This window comes from Lacerta agilis, chromosome 5 (assembly GCF_009819535.1).
Source record: "Lacerta agilis isolate rLacAgi1 chromosome 5, rLacAgi1.pri, whole genome shotgun sequence".
In the NCBI taxonomy this organism is placed as follows: domain Eukaryota; kingdom Metazoa; phylum Chordata; class Lepidosauria; order Squamata; family Lacertidae; genus Lacerta; species Lacerta agilis.
In genome coordinates this window covers 82,454,998-82,467,844 of record NC_046316.1, presented here as the reverse complement: position 1 = coordinate 82,467,844, position 12,847 = coordinate 82,454,998, and the positions used below count along the sequence as shown (strand labels likewise).

At 43.1% G+C, this 12,847-nt stretch overlaps 1 protein-coding gene across 1 annotated transcript in view; it reads right to left on the bottom strand.

The window, feature by feature from the left end:
• ECT2 (epithelial cell transforming 2) overlaps window positions 1–12,847 on the bottom strand; it is a 50,932-nt gene that overhangs the window by 14,629 nt on the left and 23,456 nt on the right. The window contains 7 exon segments of the mRNA XM_033150665.1: window positions 1,701–1,839; window positions 5,660–5,779; window positions 7,730–7,808; window positions 9,728–9,809; window positions 10,457–10,553; window positions 11,730–11,840; window positions 12,194–12,262. Coding sequence (XP_033006556.1) covers window positions 1,701–1,839; window positions 5,660–5,779; window positions 7,730–7,808; window positions 9,728–9,809; window positions 10,457–10,553; window positions 11,730–11,840; window positions 12,194–12,262 — 697 coding nt within the window.

Here is a 12,847-nt window from a genome sequence, read left to right as displayed (position 1 = left end):
TGCTTTATTTAACCATTACAGGTTGCCGTGACCAAAACAAGGTACAGCATCTCGGGGGACAGTGAAGTCTGCAAAGCCATGTGAGCAGAATAAATACTCAGAAGATAAATCCACATTCAGCCACAATGAAGAAACACACTGCACAGAATTCAGAAGCAAGAGGCAAGTGGCATTGCCACACCTTCAGTGATAAAGGTCCAAACCTTTCAACCTCACCATATAACCACAGTTATAAAAGACCCTGTGTTTTGCAGTTCTGCCCTGGCTTTTAAGCACTGTTACTGCTCGGGCATGGGAGAATACCTAGTGAAATTATCCTGCCTGGTATTGCTTGTATTCAGGGATTATCTCTTTCGACAACTCACGTAACATTTTAAAAATAGTAAATTGTTCTAATTTGCCTGAGGACCTTAGAGGGAAGGGAGGGTAAATCATTAAGGTCTCTGAATGATGTGGTAAACATGGAACAAAATGAAATTTAGGGATCAGGAAAGAGCCATAGGATTTTGTGCATAACTTTCCACCGCCTATGAACCAAAGTCGCCTCCACACCTTATTTCCCTCTCCTTCAATCACAGTCAGGTCATGAAGGTTAGGCTTGGGTGCAAGAGCGAGTGCCTGGCCCAAGGTCATCCACCAGCCTTCATGGCCTAACAGGGGCTTGAGCCAAGTTCTTCCTCTCGCTAGGCCAATACTCTCTACCAGGTGTGAGGAACCTTTGGCACTCCAAATGTTAAAGACTACAACTCCCATGAGCCCCAGCAAGCAATATCAATAGGCAGCAATGACAGGAGCAGAAGGACAGGAGACAGGAGAGCCAGTGATTTCCCATACCTGTTCTATACCATGCTGGCTTTTTCACATGCAATCGCCAAGCTAAGTTAAAATGAACCTGGGAATGTTCTTAAACCCACTTTGTAACCCTGATTTAAAACAGCATTGTTGAGATGACTACATCAAGGCTCATTCTTATCCAGGATGGCAGCTGTTAAGGTGTCATGTCAAATACAGGCAGAGTGGATATTTGCAGATAGGGAAAGGGTACATAACCCTTAGCTTGCTCCTTAACTTCAGTTAGCTTTAAGTTTGCACCAGGCAGGTTTCACAGAGGCTGGCCTTAATGCAGAACACTATTTCTGAAATTACAGGAAGAGAATCTTTCCAGCACCCTAGAATGATGCTCTGCCACACATCATTGCAGAGTCTGCAGATGCAGGAAATTAAGAATATTACAATGCAACTACAGAAGATAGTCACACTGATTTCAGTGAAACATGCAGCCATATAAAGGATAGTCTAGAGAAAGTTACACAAGCCTGCTGAAGGATCTTAAGACAGAACTGTGGGTTTAACTCCTGTTTAAGTTCCAAGTGCCAGTCGTATCAATCTTTGTTCTTAAAAGGTTAATCGCCCACATATGAAGCTTTATTTTAGACAAAGCTTTCTGCCAAGGCACATGGAAACACTCGTTGAAGGGCTGTGAGCTCTGAAAGCCTTGAGTGATTTTCTCCAACTCCTGACATTTGACCGCCTTCTCTCACTGCTCCTTTTAATGGTTATTTTCAGCTCCTTGGCCCCCAGGTGAAACCTCTTTGGAAGGTATCTTGTTACTCAGCTGTGCCAAAACTATCAGCGTTTGAAGTCCTTCACTCTGCATTATTAGTCCTCAAAAATCCACATTCCATTGCCAATGTTCATACCTTCTGTCTCTCGGATGTCTAGTACTTTCTTGATCTGAGAAAGGGGCATAAGAATTATGTGCTTGAGACAGGCTGGTGGCCTGGTATGGCCATGAGGACTCTTGAAGCCACCAATGACTTTGTGCCGCTTCCTTGCAATCTGTTGGGGGGAAAGAAAACAAAGAGAGGAAGCATGAAAAGAACCAGCTCCTATATCCCCAGAAACATTTAAACTGAAAGTTTGGTGACAGCTTCTGAAAATCCTAAACAATTCCAATTTTGTTTCTATTGCAAAATGCTAAGTTCACTATTTTTCCCTGAGAGGCAGTCAGTTTTTATGTTGACTTGAAAAACCACATGCTGAATTCTACATTCTTCTTTGTCTTGTACTTGTAAAATGCTCCAGAATCATATGGATAGTAAAAGTGTGTTGTACCAGGCACTTGTAAATAAAGGGTACTCACTTCCACCCACAAGTAGATACATTTTGAATTAAGTCCCCTCAATTGTGACGGGACCTTGCTGTGTAAGATATGAGCCCAGTTCACGCACTGCGCTGCACTATTGTATATATGCTGTAATCCACCCAGAGTGTCTGGGGAAACCCAGCCAGATGGGTGGAGTATAAATAAATAATATATAATAACAATAAAGCAACTATGGTTTAATGTGAACAAGTTTATAGGCAACAAAGAGAGAGACTCCAACTGAAACAACTTTTTGCAGCAATTCCTTCATCCAGGGAGGGAGACTTAATAAGAACAGATCATCAGCCTAAAATACAAAGGAACTGGGAGCAACAAAAGGCAACAATGAAGCCAAAAGTAAATGGAACACATGCAAGCCAGGCGGCTCAAAGAATGTAGACCAGCTTCCAAATTAAGAGCAGCAGCATTACATTAGCACATCTAGGCACGCCAATATACATCCAAAACCTGGAGAACTTAAGGACTGCCTCCATATTTCATATGTCTTCATGGGAGGACCCATGATTGCATCACATGGCTGGATATGAAAGCCTTGGCATTCCTGATATAGGCAGCCTAGCTGCAAAACTTCCTATCCTGAACTATGTCTAGCTCTTTCACTTTGAGTCTTCCAACTCATACTGTCTAGATGTTGGGTGTCTAAACCCAGTTTGGGTCCACCAATTTTGGCAATGGGGGGAGGTAGACATAGCACTGAGGTCGGTAGAGAGATTTAAAGCTCTCCATCAGAGTACTGGGTTGGGATGCAAAACACCCACAACTCAATCAACAGAGGAACCATTTCATGAGCAGGGCAAGGATGACAACTCCCAGCTGTTCTGCACAGCTGTGTCTGTGTGAGTGCTTACACAAGAGTATGGGGTAGCTACACCCACTAGAGCCATGCAGCCCCCAGAAAGCTGGCCAAAGGTGAATGTGGCTCTCCAGCAGCCCCCCAAAAAGGTTAAGCATCCCCACATATATCTCAGTTGGACACTATGTGTACCTGGCATCTGCTTGCTGATTTGCTAAACTTGTTGCTGGTTTATGTTTTGACATTTTATTGATATTGCCTTTTACTATAGTTAGCCTCTGTGAACCTCATTCTTAAAAAGCAGAAAAGGGCAAGACAAAAATATTTTAAATGATAGAATATGGGCTACACAGGGATGATGATGATTTTGTTTGACACAAGTAAAAGCAGAATTAGGAAACTGGATTCTGCAACCAAACACATTATACACAGCCCGGCTACAATCTTGACAAGTGCAGCTCCGTGGGCTTCTGCTGAAGTCTTTAAAGCCCTAAACGGCCTTGGCCCAGTATACCTGAAGGAGCGTCTCCACCCCCCATTCAGCCCAAACACTGAGATCCAGTGCGAGGGCCTTCTGCGACGTTCCCTCACTGCAAGGTTTTCTCAGAAACCAGGCAGAGGGCCTTCTCGGTATTGGCTCCCGCCCTGTGGAACACCCTCCCATCAGATGTCAAAGGAATAAACAACTATCTGAAATTTAGAATCATCTGAAGGCAGCCCTGTTTAGGGAAGTTTTTAAATAACTGATGTTTTCATGTATTTTTAATCTCCTGTTGGAAGCTGCCCAGAGTGGCTGGGGAAACCCAGCCAGATGGGTGGGGTATAAGTAATAATTACTACTACTACTACTACTACCACCACCACCCCCCCTGGTCAAGGGCGAGGTTCAAGCTAACTTGTGGCTATTGAAGGCAGATTTTAAGCAGAGTTCCACATTCCTGGTGTTGCAAATTGTACAGGCTACAATGAGCTGTGTGCTTTATGGCCTTCCCCATGCTAGATTCAAGCCTCTGAAACTTGATTAGTTTCTTTTCCCCTAGCTCAGTATCTTTCCAACAGCAATTACAGGTTATACTGCTTGTGTGGACACTTTACGCACACATTTTGTATAGCTTAAGCAGAAGCAAAACAGACTTACCTGGCACAGACATGTTATTTATTCACATTAAATATAAATAAGCCCCACGAGAACTTTGTGCGCTGCTGAGCCACTGTCTTGAGAGCTTGAAACAAATGCCAGGATTCTAAGTGGTGCCAAGAGACCAACCGATTTTGATGAGCTACCACTAGAGTAACCAAGATGCATCAATCCCAAAGATGTGAAAAGCAATCTTCTTTTGCTTGCATCGCATCAAGTGGACATTAGGGATGGGAAGACAGCAGAGAAGGACGGCAAAAAGAAGGCTGCGGGGGAGATTTAAAGCAGCTCTCTTTTTCAGGTTCATAAGTACTCAGCTACAGAAATGAGACACTGGTTTATCCAAATACGGAGGTGCAAGAAGCCAACACTTGACAAAAGCTTTAGCCAACTAGACTGGAGGAAAATGAACCCAGCCTGGAAGTAAAGCTGGGAGTAAAGCCCCATTTACCTGGGAGTAAAGCCCCATTGAACACAGTGGGTTACTATTTCTATGTAAAATGCACGGGATCATGCTGAGTTTTGTAAATAAGATGTAGGAGGTGCTGCTCCTACATGCAACAGCCCAATAAAACTGCCTTGATTGTAATGCTGCAATTTTAAAGAGCTCTGGATTAACTATGAGGGGAGAACCAGTCAGATGAGGTTGTAGGTCGAATGAAAGAGTCATGGAATCAAAGAATGGTAGAGTTAGAAGGGACCACACAGGTCATGCAGTCCAACCCTCTGCAATGCATGAATTTTTTTGCCTAAGGTGGTGTTCGGAACCATGACCCTGAGATTAAGAGTCTCATGCTCTACCGAGTTGTTCCAGAGCTGCTACTACCACCACAAGTAAATGTACAGATGGCAATCAACTGATCAGCAACCTCCCCCTGCCCAAATCTTTGATCTAAAAACTGGGGAGGCTTGTTAACAACTGTCCACCTCCAGCATCTGCCAGCAGAACCCAAAATTGCAAGAGATGTCAGCATTCCCGGGACAGCAGATGCCCCTTAAAAAAGAAAGGGGTGACCAAGTAGAGATTCAGGAGCAGAGCTTCAATGCCATGACTCGAGATGCAAGTTTATTCAACTTGTCTAATTTATGCAGGTTACAAAATTCAGCCTCTTGCGGAAGAATTTTCTAGGGCACAGCTCTGGTTGTAAGTCAATAACCCATACAAAGCCTGTGTGCCACATTTCTGCAAGAATTCATGTAGGGGGAGGAATTACTCAAAGGCGCCTCTGCTTGCTTCTCAGTGGCAGCATCTCTCCTGCAGCAAATATTTCACTACTAATAGTAAGACATGGCAGCAGAAAGTTGCTCTGTCTTCTCCACTAATCCGCGTATTGAGCTACCAACCATTAAGTCCGCAGAAATAAAGTGTTCCTTGTTGACAGTTTGTGCAGCGTTCTTACCAACTGACTGAGTGGCACATATAGCGTAAAGCTTTCTGTCAAGACAAAAAAAAGTGTTCCAGTCGTCCTTCGTAGGTTGCAAGTATTTGGATTGCTATTTATTCCTCTGGGTTGCAAGTCATTCCAGAATGCCACAGCCAAATGAATATCTATAGACTTACCTCCAGGCAGTCGTTAAAAAGGAACAGGGTGACCTGCTCCCCTCTGTCACAGAGGTCATCACCAAGCGCAACTGTTTCCAGCCGCTGAATTAGACTTCGGTGAGATGACAAGAGATTGGCCTGTGGGGTATAGGAGAAGCTCATTTAAAAAACAGAACAGAATAGTTCAGGAAGGTGCTTTGTCACCAAGAAATAAAATTAAACAGAGCAGACTTTTAACCTAAAAGATCTGTATAACATTCAAAAACCTGCTGGACAGTAATACTGTATTTATGCTATTTTGCAGATTAGATTTCACAGCAGGTAACACTGCCTTATTGAACCCTTTCAAAAGCTCACATACAGGAGTCCTCTCATTGCCCAACGACAGAATACCTCTCCAGTACATCAGCTTATTGCTTCTGTAACCCCACACATTTTTTTCTACAGCATTATTAGGGTCAAAAACGCTATCTGGAAATAAAGTTAATGATCAATTTCAAAATTACTCCAGTTTAGCATAAAAAAATTAAGTCATTAATGGTATCACATTCCAAAAACATGGAACACACTCCTAACCTATTGGGATATGTTAGGTTCCGCAGTGTTACTCATTGGGCGATGTGGAAGCCTTGGAAGAAGAAATGACAAGAAAGCAAAACAAAATGCATAGGAGATGTACTGAACTCATAATGGAAGGAATCCAAAGTACCCTGATAACCTAACGGGGTTGGGGAGCTCAAAGAATATTGCACGCAAGAAATCCAAGTTAGAAGTTTGCACTATGAAAACTATAGTTCCTGTACCAATAAAAGCCAGCCTGAAGCAGAATTACCGTATTTTTCGCTCCATAAGATGCACTTTTTCCCTCCTAAAAAGTAAGGGGAATATCTGTGCGTCTTATGGAGCGAATGGTGGTCCCTGGAGCTGAATTACCCAGGGGCCAAAGAGGATCATGCTTTTTATTTTACAAAGAGAAAAGGGAGTGTTGAAAGGACCCCGCTCAGCAGCTGATCAGCAAGAGATCGGGAGAGAGATAAGAGTCCCGGCTCCCTTTCAGCCCCGCCCTCCTTTGTTGAATGTGCTGCAGAGGGAGGTTGTTTTGTTTCCCCAGCGACATGTGACTGGCTGATTAGATTATCTGTTTGGAAACTGTAGAAAAGGCTCCCTTTCCTTTAGAAGCTGCAGAAATGTGAGTTGAACCCCATAAAAATGGGGCTTTTCCTCTTTGCTTTTCCCCCTTTGCAAAAAAAGCTGCAAAAATTTTAGCTGATCCTGAAAAAAAAACCAGGGTTTTTCCCCTTGCAAAAAAGCTGCAAAACCTTTGGCTGGTCCTCAAAAAACAGGGCTTTTCCCTTTGCAAAAAAGCTGCAAAACCTTTAGCTGATCCTTAAAAGGGGCTTTTAGAAGAGGAAAACCAGAAAAAATATTTTTTTCTTGTTTCCTCCTCTAAAAACGAGGTGCGCCCTATGGTCCGGTGCACCCTATGGAGCGAAAAATACGGTAACCTCATAGGGTAAAACTTACTCCTAGGGTCCAATAAAGCCTTGCAGTGGTTTTTGATTACATACAGGAATCTGCTAGAAGTTACAAAAACAGGAAAATATCTAGCACCCTTGAAGTGGCAGAACCAAAAAGGGTGGAATTTATGGTACAACCAAAATTCTAAATTAATTTTCTCTACCCTATTTTAAGAACTTGCCGAGCATATAATCCAGTTCAATTAGGGGTTGGGCAGCTTCATTCTCCCATTCATCTCAATAAAAACCCTGAACATGTAGCAAGTTAAACATACATTTTTTTTGAAAAACGGAAGCGGACAGATGAAACAGCACAGGACAGCTGACCTCACAATTGTTGAGAAGCACGTAGAGTATGAAGCAGCTCAGGTTTGCTAGAGAAAAGCTGAACCAATATTTCAAACAGGCACTGGGGCCCACAGCAACCCCACTGGCCCGGGAGTGTTACGTGAGAAGACTCTCCAATTAAAACTTATTCTTCCCCTCTTCCTCCCCCTACCAAGAGGTCATATCTGTCTAACAAAAGGACTCCACCCCACACATCATCAGGCTCAGCTGAACCATTACTTACCGGGCAGCCATCTACTTCATAGACAACATCAAAAATCTGCCTTTGGGCTTCCGTTTTCCTTTTATCTTCATTAATATGCCTGGGGAAAAGAGCAAAAAAAGACTTTTCAGTTGTTAAGGTTTAGGTCCAATACAGACAGGGCATCCAGGTATCTGCTTCATTGCACGTGAAGGTCAGATCCACCACTTTAAGTTATTGACATAAGCTTTTGCTCAGCGACTATTATGGGTGGGGAGTGTGAGTGTGTGCACACACAATCACACACACACACAACCCAAACATGTGTCTATACACACATCGACACCTGAATAGCCTCTTCATCTGCAGAACGGCCACTTTGTTAAGTCGGCTACCCAGAAACCAAAACTACCACAGGAGAATTATGCTATATGCATACCAACACCATGCTAAAAATACAAAGCTACACACAAACAGAAACACCACCTTTTATGAGAGTTCCGTTTTTAAATTCTGCCCGCATTAATTTCTCGCACAGACTTGGGAAATGTGAAAAGACTGCGACGAGCAGCCGTGTCAGCAGTTGAAGACTAAGGAGAAGTGTTTTCCACTAGAGGAAGGCCCAAGGGGGCAGGGGTTCATCGAAACAGATTTGCTGAATTTTCCTCCCTTAAAGCGCTGCAAAGCTACGTACCAGGCAGCTGCTATAGTGCTGACCCTTCACACCGACAGCAGTCATGGGAGTCTCCTGCAGCACAAGTGATTCCTACAGAATTCCTATTGTTGTCATTTGAATTTTCACTGGCTTTGGGAGTAAGGGAAAGGGTTCATAATATATCCTATCACCTTAAGGAAAGGTTCTTGTAACAAGAAAAAGCACCAATTCCTTTCCACGAAAAGGTTCTGAAAAGCAACGGTTAACTTATCTTTGAAGTAAGACACCTCTCATTACAAAATGATGTATCAAATGGATAGCAGTGCCAAAGCAGGGCTTCCCAGTTTCAAGGAGAATTAAACGCTCATAACTTCTTTCCAATGAGTACAATTCAATGTGTGCCTTTTGAGATGGAACCCACAGTTCAGCTGGAACCTAGCTACCTCATCACAACAGCAGCACTGCCACGACTTTCTGTTTTCTTTTCTTTTTTGGCAACTGGAAAATACAGGACGGCAATATACCACAGGATAAACCATACCATTGTTATTTATTTCCTAGCATCATAGAACAGTAGAATTGGAAGGTCCAACCCCCTGCAATGCAGGAATTTCATTTGCTGATAGCTTCCCATGAGGCATGCCAAACGAATTTACAATGTAAGAGAATACAGTTACATATACAGTGGTACCTTGGTTTTTGAGCGTCTTGGAAACCGAACATTTCGGCTTTCAAATGCCAAAAACCCAGAAGTAAATGATTCCATTTTCAAACGTGTCTAAGAAGCTGAACAGATTCCACTGCGTTTTTTTCAATTTTCTCCATTGAAATTGCAGGCCACCTCTGCATGACCCTTTGCACCTCGGTTTTTGAATGTTTTGGAAGCCGAACAGTCTTCCGGAATGGATTACATTCAAAAACCGAGTTACCACTGTATTGAATTAGTCAATACAATTACATTTATAAATACAACTTTTAAAAACTACAGTGGTGCCCCGCTAGACGAATGCCTCGCTAGACGAAAAACTCGCTAGATGAAAGGCATTCGCTAGCGGAAGGCTGCCCCGCAAGACGAAAATGTCAATGGGGCTGCCTCGCAAGACGGAAAAAAATATTTTTTTGCGCGAAAACCTCCGCACTCCATTGCCGCTTCGCTAGACGAAAATTCGCTCTACGAAGAGACTCGTAGAACGAATTATTTTCATCTAGCGGGGCACCACTGTATATATAATGCACACTTCCTATTGAGCAGACAAGTATGGTAGGTAGGTAGAGATATGTAGAATACTTGTCTTCTCAATAGGCAGTATGCCTTACTACCAAGCTAGTCTACCATACTAATATCAGAACCAGAGTATCTCCTAGTAACTAGTATCACCACTTACGTCATCACTTCCTTTAGCGACTCAATGGCTCTCTCTAGTGTTGCCTTGTCAGGATTGTCTTCTGCCGTATGTTTTTTAATGTCTACAACAGGGAAGTGAGAAAAGTGCAACTTTTTAAAATAATGCCAAGATAATGTTGACTAAGTTTGAGAATTGGGGGGGGGGCTGGTTTTCAATCACCTTTTCACCCCATACAGCTGGAAGCTCTTTTCTGTAGTTGCTGAAGCTCTTATTTGCAAAACATGGATTTCTCATCTTTACTCACCTAGAAACACTCTCTAACAGCTGACCCACATCTATTTCAAGGCCTAATGTAAATTATGCAGGTTAGGCTTGTATGACTATACTTAACAGTAGGTGGCAAACGGATTTAAGAACTGTGTTGTTTTAGTGACCTAGATAACTTACAGAGTGTTTTTTGGGGATGGGAACTGTCTGTCACTGCCCAATTGCTTTCCATTATTCCTCTTAATTGAAAGCATGTTTAAAGATCTCTGTAGTGTTAGAGCCTTAAGCAAATCAATTGGAAAGTTTAAAACACAATAATGCTTAAGTATCCACCATCCCTAAAGTAGCTCTGTCGTGTACATTTGCAGAAAAGGGCATGGAGTCAGATGAAGCCCAGTTCAGTTACAGAGCATTTAGCTCTCCCAATTCAAAGCAAATGAAATAAGGCATCAGCTCACTCGCTCTACAAAAACAAGCGATGCAAAACCAGCCCTCACTTACCATTTAGAAGAAGGGCAACGCTAGGCAGCCTCTGAACAGGTCGGATGAGGAGTTCTGCCAAACTCTGTCGTCCACACTCTGGTTTAGCTTGATTTATCTATTGAGAGCAAAGCACCGACTCAATCCTTGCCATTGCTAAGTGCGAAATTCTTATTTTCTTTGCATGAGGGGTCGATGCCCGCTGTCTTTAAAAAGGCAGTAGTGCAACCGTTCCTCAGTAAACCTGCACCAGACTCAGAGGTTTGTAACAACTACCACCCAGTCACAAACACCCCCTTTCTAAGGAAGGTGTAGTGTCCAGGTGCTCTTGGACAAAATGCATTATCTGCATTATCTACAGGGGTGTTTTCAGAAAATGACACTAAGAAACTGAGCCTTATAGCAATTATTCTGTGGTGTTCTGCAGGTTTCCATCTTGCTCCCAAAACTACTGAATATCTATGAATCCACTGGGAAGTGTATGGAGTGTTATGGACCGACATGCCCTCAGTATGCTGATGACACCCAACTCTACTTTCTCTTTATCCAAGTCAGAAAGGAAGGTGCAAGCCCTGGTTCTTAGACAAGTGGTGGGCTGGATGAGGGCCAAGTTGAAGCTCCATCTTAACAAGATGGCGGTCCTGTGGATAGTCAGCCCAAAGAATTGGGCAGGTTTTCTACTCTGGATGGAGCTGCCCTCCCTCCAAAACAAACAGATGTGCAATATGGTGGTGCTCTTAGATCTATCACTGGCTGGAGGCACCAGTCAGATGGGCAGGGGACAAATCATAAATAAATAAGGGGGGCTGCTCACTGTGATGCTTTTGGACCAAGCTCACTATGTGGCAATGCCAAGGAGGGCTCTTAATATGGAATTCCCATACAGCTGGTGCCAACTCTGAGTTCATTCATCTAGGCTATAGCTTGATAGGAAACTTGAATCTGTTTGATTACTATCTTGTGGACTGTTTGTTACTCGCTTACTTTGTTTTATAAAATGTAGTAGCACATACGTGACTTTTTAGGCAACCTGCTCTGGGATTACCTTGGCAATGAAGAGAAGGTAAGCAATATTTTAAATGCTTCAGCAAGTAGGAGTGAAAAACCCCTGCCAATCTACTGGCAAGATCCTAATCCACCTTCAGTCCATACCTGTTCTAAAGGCATTGAAGTCAGACGCTGCTAACTTATTACACAGCAGTCAAAAACATACTCCAAGTCAATACACAGATGAAATCCCTTCCCCCCCCACACACACACGGAGAGCAAGGAAAAGGATGGGAAAGGTAATTACCTTCAGGAAAGCATGAAACCTTGGCTTCTGTTTTTCGCACTTAGTAATCGTTTCCTTGCTCATTTCAAAGAAGTTCACAAAAGGAGGGTATGTTTTCAGTAAGTCTTTTGACTGAAAGAATGCAGAACTTTCATTTACAACAAGCGTAAAGCTGAAGTGGAAAAGGGTAATTTTAAAAATTGGTCCTTTACAGTAACCAGCTTAAATATACCATCATGCCCTGAAGTAACCAGCTAAGAGGCACTCCACAGCAGCCTTCCCCAACATCCCTGAGATCTACAGGTGTAGGACAGTACACAAATGCAACAGTACAAGTATGCAATGCAAAACTTTGCTCAATGTTACTAAACCAAGCCACATGTTTTAGCATTGCTTGAGGCTTCCCCCAATTCCTCCGAGACCAGGGGTTCCTCCACGTGTGCTATGCAGCACTCATGGTAATGCAGTTAGTGTTAAAGACTTACATATTTGAGTATGACATCACCAATGCTTTTGCTTTCAGTCCAGTTTATCATAAGGTCTTCAAGGTCCTCCTGGAACATAAGTGACATATTGCCTATTTTTAAAAAAATGCTTACAATTTGTAAGATGGAAAGTTATATTAGCATCCTGAACTTGTGCATTTTTTCTGCTCCCAAATAGACTTTAATTTAAAGATACGTAATGAAGCTGCTTATATACACTGAGTGTAGATAAGTGACTTCATTACATATATAAGGCACCAGGCAAAAACATTTCTCTTCAACCAGGCATTCAGCAGATTAACATTTTATGGCTTTTTTAATGTGTGGGTGGTGCTATTGGTTTGTTTTTATTATGTATTTTTAATTCTCATTTTGTGTATTTCTGTTGTGAAGGGTACAGTGGTGCCCCGCTAGACGAAAATAATTCGGTTTGGTGCCGGTCAATGGCGGACGGGAGTCCGACGGCTCCGTCCTCCGCAAGGTTTTAGGGACGACCGTGCCTGCGCCACGGGTCCCTTAAAACCACGGGAAGAGCGTCCCGTGGACCGTTTGCTTCGTGGGTCCCAGACGTGCCGTCTCCGCTCCTGATCGACCCTCGTAAGGGGGAAAATCAGGCGAGCGAAGCTCTGGCACGGGACTGAAGAAGCGACTGCC